Source organism: Amphibalanus amphitrite, unplaced genomic scaffold (genome assembly GCF_019059575.1).
Source record: "Amphibalanus amphitrite isolate SeventyFive unplaced genomic scaffold, NRLGWU_Aamphi_draft 000435F_arrow, whole genome shotgun sequence".
Classification (NCBI taxonomy): Eukaryota; Metazoa; Arthropoda; class Thecostraca; order Balanomorpha; family Balanidae; genus Amphibalanus; species Amphibalanus amphitrite.
Genome location: NW_024881929.1, coordinates 374,896 through 392,747, shown reverse-complemented (window position 1 = coordinate 392,747; position 17,852 = coordinate 374,896). Strand labels below are relative to the sequence as shown.

General features: G+C 47.6%; 1 protein-coding gene across 1 annotated transcript in view; it reads right to left on the bottom strand.

Annotated features, from left to right (window-relative positions):
* LOC122391400 (rho guanine nucleotide exchange factor 2-like) overlaps window positions 1–9,929 on the bottom strand; it is a 105,037-nt gene extending 95,108 nt beyond the window's left edge. Inside the window, exons 1-3 of the mRNA XM_043385254.1 lie at window positions 9,866–9,929; window positions 9,484–9,575; window positions 6,555–6,662 (exon numbers count right to left, since the gene is read on the bottom strand). Of these exons, the coding sequence (XP_043241189.1) occupies window positions 6,555–6,662; window positions 9,484–9,538 (163 nt within the window). The 5' untranslated portion in view covers window positions 9,539–9,575; window positions 9,866–9,929. The remainder of the gene's footprint in view (window positions 1–6,554; window positions 6,663–9,483; window positions 9,576–9,865) is intronic.
* Between the last annotated feature and the right edge of the window lie 7,923 nt (window positions 9,930–17,852).

Genomic DNA, 17,852 nt, shown 5'->3' with positions numbered 1-17,852 from the left:
ACTAAAGTTGGGAAATCGAGACCTCTTGAAACTTCGCAAAGTTAGGGTGCTACGGGGTATTTTGGGGTGCTGATCACGAATTTCATGTTAGTTTTGATCACAGACGATGTCTTTATGCATTTAGGCCAGGTCGGGTCAGGTCAGGTTAGATCAACCAGTAGGCGTCCTGCCGGCCATCCATAGTAGGTGTCACCTAGGTTCGTAACATGGTACGAACTACGAAGGCACCAGAACTACTTCGTAAATATTCAAATGACTGCTAAATTCGAAATCAGCACCAAAAACTACCCTAGAAACAAGTACATAAAACTAAAAAAATAAACCAAGGTCATCAAAAGGTCAATGACCTTGACTTGACCTTCACGTGACCTTGACACCCGCCATAATGCATGGCACCAACATCATTTCACATATTTGAACGTTTAAAACCACAAATAGACTGGAAACCGCGGATAATGTGAGCTGGCATACGCCGAATCGCGATTCCGGCCAAACATGGTCTCGAGAAATATGCCACAGGTCAAAGGTCAGTTGGGTCAGAGCCATAAAATTTTCAGGTTAGATGTAAAATTGATGATCTCGAGGGCACCGAAAGTTTCGTCGCGATCGGCCGCTTTTTGCGCGAGTAATTTGCGGAAAACCATGGGGTTTTATCCGACCCCTTCCCCCTCCCCACATGTGCGATGGTTAATAAGGTTACGGTATGTATAATTTACGCTTGTCATCCTATTCCTAATGAATGTGTCTCAGAAAATATGCATCATATAAATCACGAAGTAAAATTATTCGCCAATGTCCGGAACATACCTATATCGTGCTGTTTGCCCTAGCGCTCCTCGAGTGGGGTAATACTCCAATGTGGATATTCCGTGTTCAGGCAAATTTCGGCAGCCAAACTAGGCGTCGTCTTGTGCAGGAGAAAGTGGCAAATTCGATAGGATATATTTCGGAGTGGATAAGTGTGGAGAACATTGTTGATTTCCTACATTTATTTAGAATACCATTTCTTCAATATGGTGTCTATAATGAATGTGTCTCAGAAAATATGCATCATATAAATCACGAAGTAAAATTATTCGCCAATGTCCGGAACATACCTATATCGTGCTGTTTGCCCTAGCGCTCCTCGAGTGGGGTGTTAAGATACTCCAATGTGGATATTCCGTGTTCAGGCAAATTTCGGCAGCCAAACTAGGCGTTGCCTTGTGCAGGAGAAAGTGGCAAATTCGATAGGATATATTTCGGAGTGGATAAGTGTGGAGAACATTGTTGATTTCCTACATTTATTTAGAATACCATTTCTTCAATATGGTGTCTATAAGGTTTTTTTGTAAATGGCATTTTTGTGACCTTAGTAAGGTTGTGGCATACTTTCTGTCTGCCATTCCATTCCTAATAAAGGTGCCTTTCAGAAGATATGCAACTTTAAGACCTTGCGAGATTAAAACCAACAGGACAGGACAATGAAATTGAGCTATACTTTCGGGCCTTGCTGAGCCCATTGAGTAATCACGCATGAGTGAACTTTGGGCGCATTTTTCCTAGTTTTGCTGTGGACATACAGATAAAACAATGCCATATATGAAAAATTCAGACATTTCTTAGCCCCACTGACACAAAAAATAAACAAAAATCCAAAAAAGATTTTTGGAATTAAGAGGCGCTAGATCGGAAAAATCCCCACTGTGCGCTGGGGGAAGGGCATAAAGTGCCCCCCCCCCCCGCCCCTTTACGTTTAGTGGAATATCTCTGAAACCTGATGAGCTACGACCGTGAAACTTTGCTTCAACTGAATATCTAGGCAATGTTTGAGAAAGTTTGATGGTTGTAGCTCTTAAGATTATGTCATAGTGACGTCATAAAGTTTTGTCGTTTTCCGATATGGACCGTTTCTGATGTCGCTGAGCATGATACTCAACTGTAAATGAACTAGACAGTACCCGCTGTCATCCTAAAACATCTAAGTACACTTCCAACTAGCTCTTGACCAATAATTGGTTCTTTATATTCGGTTTCATATATCGGATAGATCGTGAGGAAACTGAGAGTCGCAAATCTATAATTTGATTTCTGACGTCACTGTGACGTCATTTCAAATGGAATCGACACCAAATTTGGACACAACCTCGGCTAGGTATTCAGGAAGAGGTGTGCGAATTTTCGCTTCTCTACAGGGTGTCCCGAAATTGATGCGCGGTTGGTGTTGCATGTTATGTTGTCCCTCCCGAGTGCTGAACAACTGCAATTTTGCCGGCTCTGGCACCACGGACATCTTGCTGGTCACACGATTACGTGAAACAAGCGGCTAACCCGACCGCGGCCGGTAGTGGGCGCGGGAGGCCACTCTTGTCCAGACAGGCAACGTGGAGAAACCGCACATCACCAAAAGTGAAAAGGCACAAACTACCGATCCGCTACCGCGCGGTGGGGATGATCAAGGATGGTGTGACCCAGGTTCCGGATGCCAGAGAATTGGGCGTCAACTCTGCGACAATTAAACTTTGGATGGACTGCAAACGATCAGGAGAGACACTCAAGAACAGCACAGTTCGAGGGCGGAAGATCGCCTTGAGCCGAGTGGCGAAAATCGTGATTGCAAAGTCGACCTTTAAAAAGCACCATTCAACATCGCTGACAAGAAAACTGAATGAGATGCATGTCCCAGCATCCAAATCGACCCTCCACCAGTATTTGAAGACTATCTTGAAGCTGAAGCTGCTCAGCTTCAGGATGCAGACTTGGCCTACCGTGGTCCAGAAGTGCAGGCAGCTGGATTTCGCCAAGACCCACAAAAACTGGACCATTCAGGACTGGAGATGCGTCCTTTTCAGTGACAAGGTGCCCTTTGTGGTCTCTAAGCCTCTAACTGCCAGAACGATCGAAATGTGGGCCAACGGCAGCTCTGAGGAGTCCGCTGTCGAGACGGTGAAACGTCTGCTGAAGAATCTCATTTGGAGCATGATGAGCTACAGAGGCGCTCTGAGCTTCACGAGGTGCCTCGGGGACAGACCGTGACTGCTTATTACTATGACATACTATGTCAACGGGGTGCTGAAGAAGACTGATGCCACAAAGATGCTGAGGGAAAAGGTAAATGGTTCAAAAACCAGACTCAAACTTTTGTCGGACATGTCCAGGGCCATTTTCCAGCAAGAAAGGGCTCCAGCTTATCACGCCAGGAAGACCCAGGACTGGTGCCGAGCGAGGCTCCCAGGCCTCTGGGAGAAGGGGACATGGTCTGGCAACAGTCTGGACCTGTCCCCGATCCAAATTATCTGGACGATCGTCAGAAAAGAGCTCAGCAAGCTTCCACGGGCTAGCTCAGAGAAGAGGCTGTTTCAGAAGATATAAACGGCATGGCGTTGTTTCAAAGGAGAGACTCTTGACAACCTGAAACGTGACACGCTAGAGTGCAATAGGCCGTGTATGCAACTGAATAGGGACTATGATAACATATAACCCGTGAAATAAATTCGAGCACTTTATAAGTTATTGAGGATAGAACAACCGCGCATCAATTTCGGGACACCCTGTATCTCTTCGCGTTGTGACGATATCGTCGCAGAAAGAAGTAAAGGGGGGCAACTATAGCCCCCCCCCCCCGCGGCCGGCGGGTGGCGCGGGGCGGCCCAGCGGCCGCCGGGTTAACATGTATGTATGTTTGCATGCACGCATGATATTCCAGAAGAAAGCGTGATCCAATGTACATAGGAAGGAAGAAAACCCATTGGGAGGTAGGGTGCCATAACTTGGGACCAGGGGCCGATTCGAGATGGCGCACTAGGAAGCTAGTAAGACTAGGCGACCAAGTGACACTTGAATGTAGTGACACTAAGCGGTATTTTACACCAATCGGCTAGTGGCTCAGCGCGAACCGAAATCGCATAGTGACGCTTGAAATCAAGTGTCACTAGGGCCTTAGTGCGCCAACGTGAATCGGTCCCTGCTTCCAACAAGCTCTTAGCTCACATTGCGTAAACGGTAAAATAGTTGAAGTCAATTTGTAAGGAAATGAGATTTGATAATGAGTTGTTAGCAGGTTGAAGTTAGCAGATATACCATTAATATTTCAACTGTCCGTCCAACTCCCCAAACTCGAGCTGAAAAGAGTTCAGCCGCACTTGGAAGCAGATGGCGCCGCTGCGCCGACCGCCCGGAAGCACCGCACAGACTAGGGTGTTTGTCGCGTGTCACGGTGGGACCGCAAGACGGCACCGTCCGACTAAGTCATGCCAGTAACCACTTGACAGTGGACAGGCCACTGGGAGGTGCCCCAGTGATTGCACACTACCATACTTCATCCGGGTCTGCAACCGCGGCATGCCCTGCATCCGGCCTCTAAACCCTTTTATAGTCATTACGAGTAGACATAGACATAGACATAGACGTGTATTGAAGCCATCCACGATACACTCGTGGCTATTACGGCCGCTCGTACAGGGCTAAAACTCTGCATGGGAGACATAACATAAAATAACGTGATAAATACGCTCAAAGCCCGTACACACAAACAAACATACACATGCACTCATACAGACTCATGGCCGCTGTCTAAGTCACCTCGCCTCCCCGTAGGTGGGATTGGAGGTGCCGACCAAATAGGTGGGCCGGTAGACGCGTCAGTTCTGACGGGAGCTGGTTGTAGGCGAGGGGCGCCCGGCAGCAGAACCGGCGCTGCCCCATCGCTGACCGCGATCGTGGGACTGACAGATTGCGGTCCTGTCTGGTGGATCGCTGCCGCGTCTGCGATACCTGCACCAGCTGGGCAGCCAGGGTTTCTGGCTCGCCTGATCGCCGCACCTTGTGCAGCAGGCACAGAGAGTGATACTGAGCAAGCTGCTCAGCGCTGAGCCAGCCCAAGTTATCCAGCAGGTCCGATACATGGTCGTACTTTTTGCGGCCGAAAATCACCTTTGCAGCATAGTTAATTATTTTTTGGAGCCGAGAGAGGTTTGTCTGCGTGCAGTTGCCGTATACTGAGATGCAGTATCGGACCTGCGAGAGAACGAGGGCTTGGACGATGACGGTGACAGCCGATGGTGGGAGGTGGTTCCTTAGATGTGATAGACCATGAAGGGTTCCGAAACAGCGGTTTGTGAGAGAAGAAATGTGACTAGTCCAGCTGAGCGTGCTATCGAATGTTAAACCGAGATTTCTAACTTCTGAGACAGGGAGTAAATCATGATCGCGAAATTTGACAGAGAGGCCGGGAACGTTGCGCAGATTTTGAGAGCTTCCCAACAACATCAGCTGAGTTTTTCCTGCGTTAACTCTGAGGCCGTTGGCCTGGAACCAAAGGTCGATGGAAGTCAGCACTGCTTCCATCTTCCTGACCACGCTTTGCATGTCAGATTTTTTGCCAGAGACCAGAATTTGTGTGTCATCGGCGTACTGTGCTACCACTGCGTCTCCGGTGAACAAGGATAAGTCGTTCGCGAAGACGCAGTAGAGCAGAGGGCCGAGAGCAGAACCTTGGAAGACGCCGATGTTGTTGGGAAGAGGAGATGACTTTTTGATGTTACCCAGATTGTCTGTGAAGCAGACGCTCTGGGTATGATTTTGAAGGTAGGCCGAAAACCATGTCGTTTCTACTCCGTGAAGTTGTAGTTTAGTGAGAAGTTTTTGATGGTCTATCACATCAAAGCATTTGCTCAAGTCCAGCAGGCAGAGAAGGGAGAGGTCGCCGTGGTCGTTGGATGATAGGATTTGGTCGGTGATGGATATCAGCGCGGTTTCAGTCGAGTGACGATGACGAAATCCGTGCTGAGTTGGGGATAGGAGATGGTTTTGTGAGAGGTAATTGAAGAGCTGCTGGTGGACGGCACGCTCTACAATTTTGGCAAAGACGGGAACGATGGAAATGGGTCGGAAGTTGGAAGGATCGGAGGGGTCGCCGGACTTGTGGATGGGATGGACGAGGGAATGTTTCCAGGGATCAGGAACGTCGGCGTTGGAGATGCTGGAATTGAGCAAATGGAGGAACACACCTCCGATGACATCAAAAGACAGGCGAATCATGTGCATGGTGATGCCGTCCTCGCCGCAGGCGGAGGATCCGTTCATGCCAAACACAATATTACGCAGTTCAGTCAGGGTCAGCGGTGACAAACTAAACGAACACGCACCCACACGGGGCAAGCGACAGGGGAGGTCAGGGGATACCCCTGATCCCCTCACCTCTCTCGCTACACGTGGTCCAACACCGACAAAAAACTGGTTCAATTGATCTGGGGTAGCATCGGGTAGCGCTCTGTCCGCCTTACTGCCGCCCACTACCGAGCGGACAGCCTTCCACATAGAGGAACGGCCGTCCTCACTGATTCGCCGGCGCACCTCCGAGCAGGTGTCAGAGCGGATAGCCGAGCGCACCGGCTGCAGTACACCAGCTGCAGAGCCAATCCACGCTGATTATCCCTCCTATCCTCCCTCATCAGACCCATGCCGCCCAACACTGACCAGCTGTCCTTTCTCACTCCAAATACCCTGCTCTGCCCCCCCCCCCCCATCCAACCAGGCACGCAAAGTGATCTATGATCAGCAATAGCTCCACTTACCTAGGACCACAGGCACCCTGCCGTTGGTGGCCTGTCCTGGAGGCACTGACACTGGGAAATGGGTCACCATGTCCTCCTCACTGTCGGCGGCACTGTCACCCTCGTCATCTGCAACAGATGCAGGTCACACAGTCAGTCTGCAGAGCAAGGAGCAGGGCGCATCCATGTAGGTATTGACAATGATGTTGCCTGGTTACAGGAAGGTATGCTGAAAAATAAACAGTGAGTCAGGATTCCAAATGAACTAGTGACCTTCTTTGACATCAGTAGGTTTATTCACCCTCGATGTGTGGATATAGATTTGCAAGATCTGCTGCAAAGAACTGGTCATTTGATTTGATTGGAAAAGTGTATCAATTCTTTTACGTTGAAATTGACTTCCAAACTGAAACATCATTCACTCACATCTCCATTTTCCAAATACCAAAAGAATATTTTATTCAATTAGGTTCCAAATGTTAGGCTAGTTCCAATTAGGCTAGGTGACGTAACAAAAGCAGCAATGCATAGTAAAGCAGAATGTCATTGGGAAGGTTAGAGTAGAATATGACAGAGTAGTACAGTTGTAGCCATGCAGCAGCCAATGCAGAGGAGGTACCTGGGTATGGAGCACAGTCAGAGTAGCACACCATCATGTCCCATGCACTGTGGCACTAAACTGGTAAATGCACCCAAATTGAAATGAATAATGCTATGTAGGCGTGTGGCCCATCACATCCACTGAACAGGGCCGATGGCAGTCACAGAGGAAAAGACAATGAAAAGACCAACTGAATGGGGGCACACAACTTATATGTGGTGCACAGTGCACAGAGACAGGCAGAACAAGATACGGAGAACGGCCAACATGAAAACAAGTCAAAGTAATCAGATATGGGCCAGACTGCAAAGTATGGCACGCAGGTCGACGAGGCGCACCGGCCCAAGTTCAAAATCCGCACCAGCCCTTCAAACTGAGCCGGAAAATCCGCACCAAAGCGAGCCGAGAGCCCAAAATATCCGCACCGAACCCACAGGCAATTATAATGCAATGGACTTCATTCATCTCACTATAATTATTTCCCCTCCAACTTCAGTTTCACGAACAACGCTCACCACGGGACCGCGCCGCGCACTTGTACCGGAAGTTTGAAATAGAGCAAATAGACGGACGCCGGTGACAAAAGGGCGCCAGAGGGCATATTGGGTCACGTGACATTCGGAACTTCTCCCCTCTCTGTGGGCCTTCTACATGCTAAATGTCACGTGTGAATTTGACGAGCCTTGATAAAATCGCCCCGACAAACTTTCGTATGAGTAAAACTAATGACGTCATTCCAAAGTAGCGTGCTGATTGGCAATTCAAACCAGCTGCTCGCAAATGTGACATACCAGTCACCACCGCAACCAGTCTTCGTTCTAATGACGTCGTCATCACGTTAACCCGCGCCCTGCTGGGGGGGGTGTTTGAACACCCCCCTTGTGGTTTTTCGCGAATATCTCAAAAACGGCGGCGCGGAGCGCCGCCGTTTTTGGTACACCTTATCATACATCAATTCTACACATGTTGTGAAAATTTCAGACCAAGGTCATTCAAGGTCAGGTCACCAGGTCACTTGAAGTGACCTCACCTCATAAAAAGTTTCAATGTCTGTCATAGCTACACCGAGTGACCGATCGCTTTAAAACTTTCAGCGATTGCTAAGAGCAATAGCATGTACAAAATTTATATCTCAGAATTTTGATACCGATGACCTAAGGTCAGGTCAATTTTGCGACCTCCCCATTATAAGTCAATGGGAGAAAATTGAAATGCGCCTCTTTTCGACGAAAGACATTATAAACACTCCCAAACACTGAATTACAAGTGGTTTAGACACACTGAACATGGAAATGGTGTCCGTGACCCCTGTTTATGCCCTGAGGTCATCTTAGGTCACGAATGGTATCTAACAGTTTTTCGCAAATAACTTTTGGTAGAGGCATGCTAGAGCGATGAAAACGCCTTAGATGTGTTCAGCTCGACGATACGGATCGACTGATATGCAACATGACCCTTTCCGGTCAGGTCATGACCTTGACCTGAGGTCAAATTTTCAAGTTGACCTTTCAAGGTCAAGTTATAGTTCATTCGATGCGTCTTGACGAGAGGAACACGATGCCGGTAAAAGTAAGCTCGTACAAGGCTTGGGTCAAAAGTTATTGCAGAAAAACTGTTTCCGAAAAAATCGGCTGTTTTTGCAGTTTTTGCCCCCTGCAGGCAAAACCGTTGACGTTAGGTCAAATCTGAGAGAATTACTCAGAAAGGGCGTCAATAGGGCTATCGAATGCGCTTTTCCGCGGCGCTGTAGCTCTATTGGTTCCCGAGTTATGCGTTGGCTTCTTGGAAATTGTCGACATTCGACCTGGAAATCGGCGAAATTTTGCCTTCAATGACCTCTGGTGACCTGACTTTTGACCTGACCAAAAAATTGACCGAAGTGATTTCGTCATTATTTTTGACGCTTTTTCGAACGCCGCCTTCCGCGTGTCGCTACGTGGCCCAGGAGCCGAGTTAGAAGGGGGGGGGTGTTCAAACACCCCCCCCCCCCAGCAGGGCGTGGAAATCCAGGACCCCCAGCTGGGCGCGGGTTAATTTCCGGGGCGAGAATGGATTTGTTCTGCCGCAATCCGTAGAGTAAATTTAAAACCTTTCTCCGTCACCGTGCGTCACCGTGGCTGGAACGGATTTGTAGGGCTTTCCTAAGAACAGTCAACAAGGAAACCCGGCCGGGTAAGAAGACCAAGCGAAGTCCGCACCGCACCAGGCAAAATCCGCACCGCACCACTCCAAAATCCGCACCAGCCGAACAAGCCCGCACCGACGAGATCTCGTCGAAATTGCCATACTTTGCAGTCTGGGATATGGGAAGGTGGAGGCAATGGGGGCCATACGGATGAATTTACTTACCAGATGAAAATACTATTTGCACACGCTTTTTCTTCTGGTATCCTGAAGCATCCATGTTGAAATACAGATGGCAGTCGCAATCAAGTCAAAGCCTGTGAATAAAAACAATTGGTATTGGTATGCATCAGCTGGAAGCTTAAATAAATTTTCACTTTGTAATAAATGCATGGCTTGGATGTGTTGCAAATCTAGGTAAGCATGAATCAGGAAAGTATTTCAATTTCTGAGTCAAGTCAAAACATTGTGATGGCACAAGTTCAAGTTGTTATGAAAATTGAATTACAGCATAATCCGCGTAGTAGCTCGAACGTAAAAATGCTTAGTTAAAAATGCTCTTAGTTACTCCCGAACAAAAATGATCAGAAAATTGTTGCCAATTTACCTTATTCGAGGTCATCCAGACAAAACAAAATACAAAAACCACCGCCGACCCGCCGACCGCGGCCGACGCACAAAATACAATTGATTATTCATCTGACCATAGCCTTAAAAAATACCGATAGTCCCAACTCTGGTCTTATGACGTCATATTTTTATCCAATGACAAGCTCCCATACGAGCCCATACTCCGAAAACCATCACTCACCATTCAAAAGGGAGTTGCATCAATTGCAGGCTGCCATTTTCGTTTTTTTACCAATTGGTCTACTTCTATGGATGGCCTTGGGTCTATTCTTCGGGCCGCAGTTTGCAGACCAACCCAAGGCCGTAGACCAACCCCTGGACCAACCTGTGCTCTTGCAGACGAGTAGCGGTGTAACTTTGTATAGGTACAGTCCACAGCAGAAGCAAGCAGCAGAAGTAATGTGCGGTTTCAGTCATGGGTATGTTTTGCTTCTGAAGCTTAGGAATGATTCGCCAGACTACAAAGCAAACTTTGAATGTAGCTTACATGTATCGTCACCCCTGCAGCTGCAACTTTATCTATTGGCGTCTTCTTTTCAGTAACTCCGCTTTAAGAAATCGCCAGTCAAAGCCATCCGTCCAGATTGGTAAAACCACACATTACTTTAGCGGTGGACTGTACCTACACCTACTTGATACTTTCTCGTACTTCTGGGGAGGCGGGTGCCACCCCAAATTCGAAAATCGTCACCCCAATACTCGTTTGTCACGCCTACTTTTTGCGCTCCCACGACAGGCGCCCCAAGACCAGGAGAGTGTACCTACGCAAGGAAAAAGAACCCACCGATGTATGATGGCGCCCCTCAGCCCCTCGATTCGTTGGTAGTTACCGTTAGTAGTTACCTACGTTAGTAGTTACACACCACTTGGCTAGATGGAGGCGGAGCAGCCGATCAGTTAAAAAAGCACCCCTCGGGCCAAAACTAGTGCCGACCTCTCAGTAATGTGCCTATGTAGTATCTCATGCCATCTCGTTTGCTAAGTAGGTAGACAGTAGACGGCCCGTCGCGCCCCTCCCCCGGCAGGGCGCTGGGCTACCTACCCTTCACTCAATAGACGCGTTTACATAGGGTTTGTTGCAAGCTTATATCTCCGTCCGTGATGTTGCAAAAGATGCCAATGGTGCTTAACAATTTACAAAATGATCCCCTCTAAATATTTGAAGACCACTGCAACGAACTTATCGCCAAATTAACGAGCTAGAGCCTCGTCAAATATGCTATGTAAACCGGGTAAACATACCCTGGTGCCGGGCGGCGTTCCAGCTCAAAGGAGCTGGCGGTCATAAGTCGTTCGCTCGGCTAAGCTAAAATCGAACGTCAGAACGGCCTTCTGGGCGCTGGATTTCTCTCCTGAATGCTTGCGGCGTGCCTTCGGGTGGTTCCAGCCGTCATGGATGTGCCAGACCGTCCAGGTAGCAGGTGCTGTCGCTGTCATCTACCAAGCGTTCCATTCTAAATCAATCTCGTTCGAATGATATAGCACCTACTATTATATTGTGGCTCGTCCCTTTTGTACCGTGTGTGAGAGAAGAGCGGATACGTTTTGTCGGAACATGCACCTCATGGACGTGATTAACCCGCGCCCTGCTGGGGTGGGGGGGGGTGTTTGAACACCCCCCCCCCCTGTGGTTTTTCGCGAATATCTCAAAAACGGCGGCGCGGAGCGCCGCCGTTTTTGGTACACCTTATCATACATCAATTCTACACATGTTGTGAAAATTTCAGACCAAGGTCATTCAAGGTCAGGTCACCAGGTCACTCGAAGTGACCTCACCTCATAAAAAGTTTCAATGTCTGTCATAGCTACACCGAGTGACCGATCGCTTTGAAACTTTCAGCGATTGCTAAGAGCATTAGCATGTACAAAATGTATATCTCAGAATTTTGATATCGATGACCTAAGGTCAGGTCAATTTTGCGACCTCACCATTATCCCAGCTAACAATTTGCCGTTGTTACAACGTCGTTTAAACGTTGTCAAATGGTTACCACAACGTCCCGATTTATCGTTGTGACAACGTAATTTTGTAGACTCCAGACAACGGCGTGACAACGTCATCCGACCATGCATTTGAATGTCATCACAACGTTTCTGTAACGTGGCCGTGACGTCCCAAAACTGTTCTTACAACGTCCCGCCAACGTTATGAAATGTTTTCTGTAACGTACCAACAGTGTTTCTGGAACGTTGTCACCACGTTTCCGCAACGTGACTACAAGGAGTATAGAACGCTTTGGCAACGTCTCTGCGACGTTTTTATCACGTGCGCACCACGTTGTCGCTACTTCGTATTGCCGTCCCTGCGACCCTGAGTAAACGTCCTAAACATTTTCGCAACGCCCTCTCAACGTGTTCGCAACATACTCAGAATGTGTTTCCGACGCTCTCTTCCCGTTCTCTAGACTTGTAAAAAAAGGCATGTAAGAAGTGCATATTTCAATACATCATACAGGTCAATTTACAAAAAAAAAAAAAAAACGACGGCGGCGGCATCGGTGATAAGGCATGGGGCCCAGGGGCGCCCCCATGGGGGCGTGGGACGGAATCGGGTTCTACTGGCTCTGGCGCTAGCCGCTAGCACGCCAGAACTGGTGGAAGTTCACTTCTTCACTAACCCTCGCTGGGAGGATCACTCGGCGGACCGTTAGGCACCGGCTCATTTGCGGCCTCGATGTCCCTAGGCAGCTGGCAGTGCCTGACTAGACGGTCTGCGCACCCCCCGTTCCGGTCGCAGCTTCCGGACAGCCACTTCGCTACCGCATTGCCGACAGTAGGCCTGCCACAAGGCGCGCTGACGAGTTGCAGGACGTCTGCGGGAAGACATGAGGGAAAATCAGACATTCAATTCATGAAAAAATCACAAAAATACCTGCACCACTTTCCGTAACAGTGCGACAGGCTAGATCAAACATGTCAACACCTTAGAGGCTAGAGCTACAATGAACTATAGCCTAGACCGCACGATATTACAAGGCGCAATCTTGCAAATGCTACTCGTAAATGGTACTTTGACTTACCAGTCAAAGCAACAATCGCATCAAACGCAGACAACTGGCGCTATCTTTCATCTTCCAGCTATCTCAGCCGCGCCCGCCGCCGGCCCTCACTGCTCGCTCGCGCCGCGTAGACTGCGGCTCGGCCGGCTGGCTCTGATACGCCGGCCGGTGACACTGACGTCACGGCCCCTCAGGCGAGGTCAGGGCGCGAGCCACCGTTCGCCTGAGTGGCGGCCCGCGTGGCTTGCTGGCAGCCGCGGATAACAGTCGCGTTTACATAGGGATAGTTGCAAGCCTCTAGCTCCGCCTGTGATGTTGCAAAACATGCCAATGACGCTTTGCAATTTACACATGTTATATATATATATATATATATATATATATATATATATATATATATATATATATATATATATATATATATGTATAGTTAGGCAGCAATCAATTCAATCCATTTAGTGGCTCCTTTCCTGCGTGGTGCCAACTGAAATAGGATGCGAGACGTAGATCGATTTTAGCGAGACAATTTGTCAAAAGGTCTTGGGTATTGGCTCGCAAAACACTTATTTGCTTTTATTTATGTGTAGGGTGTAATTTTGTTCGTTTTGCTTGAAAATGTTATGGAATATAACGAAACCGGTCGCGAGAACGAACTTTAAATAATACGGACACACCAGACTATAACTCTACCTAACTATAACTACAGTTTAAAGTAACTTATGACATTAATTGGTGACTTAATTAGCGGCTTCAGCCATACTGCAAAAGCGGTGCACAGTGGGCCGATATGCCATTCTAGCGCGACAGGGCCTGAATCTTCGAACGGAACCCTTGGTTTTTCGCGAGTAATTCGCGTAAAAAGCGGCCGATCGCAACGAAACTTTCAGTACCCTCGCGATAACTACTTTTACAGCTAACCTGAAAATTTCATGACCCTGACCTTAACCCTCGCCGGCCGAGGGGGGGGGGGCGGGTGCCGCCCCCCCATAGGGTTTTTTCGCGATAGCTCCGAACACGCTGGCGATAGAGAGCTGAAACTTGGCATACCTGACCTTTGATTCAAGCCGGATCTTTTGACACCAACCGCATTTTCGGGTCAGGTCAGGTCACTGACCTATGACGTCATAAGTGAACCTCTGCACGGTCTTCAGGTGTCGCAACTTCGCAACGCCCTCACTGCCAGAGGAGATGTCACAGGGAAATGAAACTTGCAGGATCTAGTATCCATTATGAGTCTCACAACTTGTAAATCTCGGATTTTTCCTAAAGGTCATATGAGGTCAGGTCATTTTCGTGACCTCACCATTATAAGTCAATGGGGAAAAATTCAAACTGCTATTCTGGCTCCAGGAACGATCTCCAACTATCTCAAGCACACAGAATCGTGATTTGATGCACTCCTTGCAAGGTTTGATGAGTCACTTTTGCAATGTTGACCTTTCGTGACGTCATTTATGACGTCATCATGGTCATATTAGTTTTTCGTCAATAACTCTTGATCAAATTGAGCTAGCGAGTCGGGGAAGCCACCAATGGACTCAGGAAGACCTGCCGAATCGAATGATATGCGACATGACCTCTTTCGACCAACTTCGTGACCTTAAGGTGCTGACCTGACCTTGACCTGAGGTCAACACCCCAAGTTGACCTGACCCGAACAAAAAGTATATCATTCGACGCGATTGAGCGAGGCGAACACGATGCTGCCAAAATCGCGGCTCTGCGGCCGTTTTTTGCGAAGTTATTCACCAAAAACTGAACCGTACCCTGGGGCACTTGACCTGACCTCAGAGGTCACCGGTTGACCTAGGACCTTAAAATTGGGTACCAATCTCTGCGTCTCGTAACGGCGCACACGTTCGTTTTTTCCGCGACGCGCTATCTCCACCAGGGGCGAAACGGCGAGGGGGGGTCGTACCCGCCCCCCCCCCCTCGGCCGGCGCGTATGTAGAAAACCAATAGGTCCGGCGAGGGTTAATGATCTTTGACCTGTGACCTTCTTTCGAGACGATGTTTGGCCGGAATCGCGATTCAGCGTATGTCGGCTCGCATTAGCCGCGGGTTTGCAGTCTTTTCTTGGTTTAAAGCGTTCAAACATGGGATATTATGTTGCTCCCATGCATTAGGGTGGGTGTCAAGGTTACCAGAAGGTCAGGTAAGGTCATTGACCTTTGATGACCTTGGTTTACTTTTTCGAGTTTTACATGTTTCTAGGCTAGTTTTTGGAGCTGAATTCGAATCTAGCAACCATTTGAACATTTACTATGTAGCTTTGGTGCCTTCGTAACATGTTACAAAGCTGTCAGAGGCGGTTGCCACCTAGGTACTGCAAATACCCGGCAAAACCCTTACTGGTTGACCTGACCTGACCTGACCCGACCTGACCTAAATGTATGAAGACATCATCTATGATCGTAAATAACATTATATTCGTGATCAGCACCCAAAAAAACCATAGCAGCCACCCTTAACGACGTTCTAACAGGTCCCGATTTTCCCGACTTTTGAGTCATTGACCTGACCTGGAAGGTCAACCGATGACCTAGGACCTTACAATTGGGTATCATCAGCTTCCTCTTGTCACGGGCAACACGCTCGTCTTTTCCGCGAAGCTCTAGCTCGATCAGGGGCGAAACGGCGGGGGGTCCAACGGACCCCTTCTATACGTTCGCGGCTGGAAAAACACCACTAGGGGCGAGGGTTAAGCCAAATTTGAGGGCTTATTTCAGAAAGACCGCTAAAAGAGCAATTGAATGCACTTTTCCGCGACGATGTAGCTCTATTGGTCCCCGAGGTAAGGGCCGGTTTTCGAGAAATGTTGATATATGCAACATTTTACCTTTGATGACCTCTGGTGACGTGACCTTTGACCTGACCTAGAAATGACTAATTACTCCATCTGGGATTTCGGGCGCTCTTTCGAATGCCACTTACTACGTGTCGCTATGTGGCCCAAGAGCCGAGTTAGAAGGGGAGTGTTCAATCAACACCTCCCGGCCCGGCGCGTTTGACGCCGAGCACCGGTCCGGCGCGGGTTGATGTTTGGCTGCTACATCCAAAGTCGCAAAAAGTCGCAAAAAATGACTGTTGGATCTTGTAGTGCAATGAATCATTGACATGTAGCGAGATTTTCGAAGCGGTACTCTGCGGTACTTTTTTTAAAAGTCTATTTGTGTGTGACATCAATTATGTGGAATTACATTTTCGTCTTTAAATCTTTGCGGTGCCAATACATCATAACCAAGTAAGAGTTTGCCATTTTCATGTGGTTGTGTGTGTTCTGCAGACCCGGAGCTATCGTTTGATGTATATAGATGTGGAATTCCTCCTCAAATTGTGATTGTTTTCGTGGATCAAAGATACGTTGTCGAAGAGTGCGGGGGACGAGTTCGGTCCAAACGATTCCGAAGTTCGTGTTTAAGCTGAGTTTTCGCCATGAAATAGCAATTGTGTTGGAAAACAAAGACCACAGCAATGTAGTATGATCATTTTTGAACAAATTGGTATAGGTTTCATTGCACATCCACAAAGTTCGATTTTTTTACCCATGTCGTGCTAGACCTGGCGATCGGCCCAGTGTGCGGTGGTACGCTCACTTGAGAAGCTACAAAAGAAGCTTATCAATGAAAGAAGTGCGATTGTGTTCAATCAGACTTGCATATATATATATATATATATATATATATATATATATATATATATATATATATATATATATATATATATATATATATATATATATATATATTAGAGAGAGATAGAGAGAGAAAGGTATCAGAATTTACTTGTAAAAACACCGCTAATTATTCAGTACCTATAATGTCAAGGTTGTGAAAAACCGTTTTAACAACGTGTTGGCGACCACCAGCTGACAACGTGAACAGTCCAAGTGTTAAAATATGTCAAATTTAACGATGAAAACTGAATATGCGCATTGAAAGTCAAAGGAAATGCATTATATGGCCATATATGTCACCATGCATTATCAAAATATAATGCTGCAAGTGCGCGGTTGCTGCAACGTACCAATAAAACGTTGTCACGACGTTTTACCACGACTTTCGGACCAAACCATGGCTTCACAACGTTCAGAACGTTGCTACAACGTAATTAAAACGTAATTTCGCAACTTACCGAAACACGACGTTGTGACAACGTTGTAGTAACGTTTCCTGTTAGCTGGGATAAGTCAATGGGAGAAAATTGAAATGCGCCTGTTTTGGACGAAAGACATTATAAACACTCCCAAACACTGAATTACAAGTGGTTTAGACACACTGAACATGAAAATGGTGTCTGTGACCCCTGTTTATGCCCTGAGGTCATCTTAGGTCACGAATGGTATCTAACAGTTTTTCGCAAATAACTTTTGATAGAGGCATGCTAGAGCGATGAAAACGCCTTAGATGTGTTCAGCTCGACGATACGGATCGACTGATATGCAACATGGCCCTTTCCGGTCAGGTCATGACCTTGACCTGAGGTCAAATTTTCAAGTTGACCTTTCAATGTCAAATTATAGTTCGTTCGATGCGTCTTGACGAGAGGAACACGATGCCGGTAAAAGTAAGCTCGTACAATGCTTGGGTCAAAAGTTATTGCAGAAAAACTGTTTCCGAAAAAATCGGCTATTTTTGCAGTTTTTGCCCGCTGCAGGCAAAACCGTTGACGTTAGGTCAAATCTGAGAAAATTACTCAGAAAGGGCGTTAATAGGGCTATCGAATGCGCTTTTCCGCGGCGCTGTAGCTCTATTGGTTCCCGAGTTATGCGTTGGCTTCTTGGAAATTTTCGACATTCGACCTGGAAATCGGCGAAAATTTGCCTTCAATGACCTCTGGTGACCTGACCTTTGACCTGACCAAAAAATTGACCGAAGTTATTTCCTCATTATTTTTGACGCTCTTTCGAACGCCGCCTTCCGCGTATCGCTACGTGGCCCAGAGCCCGAGTTAGAAGGGGGGGGG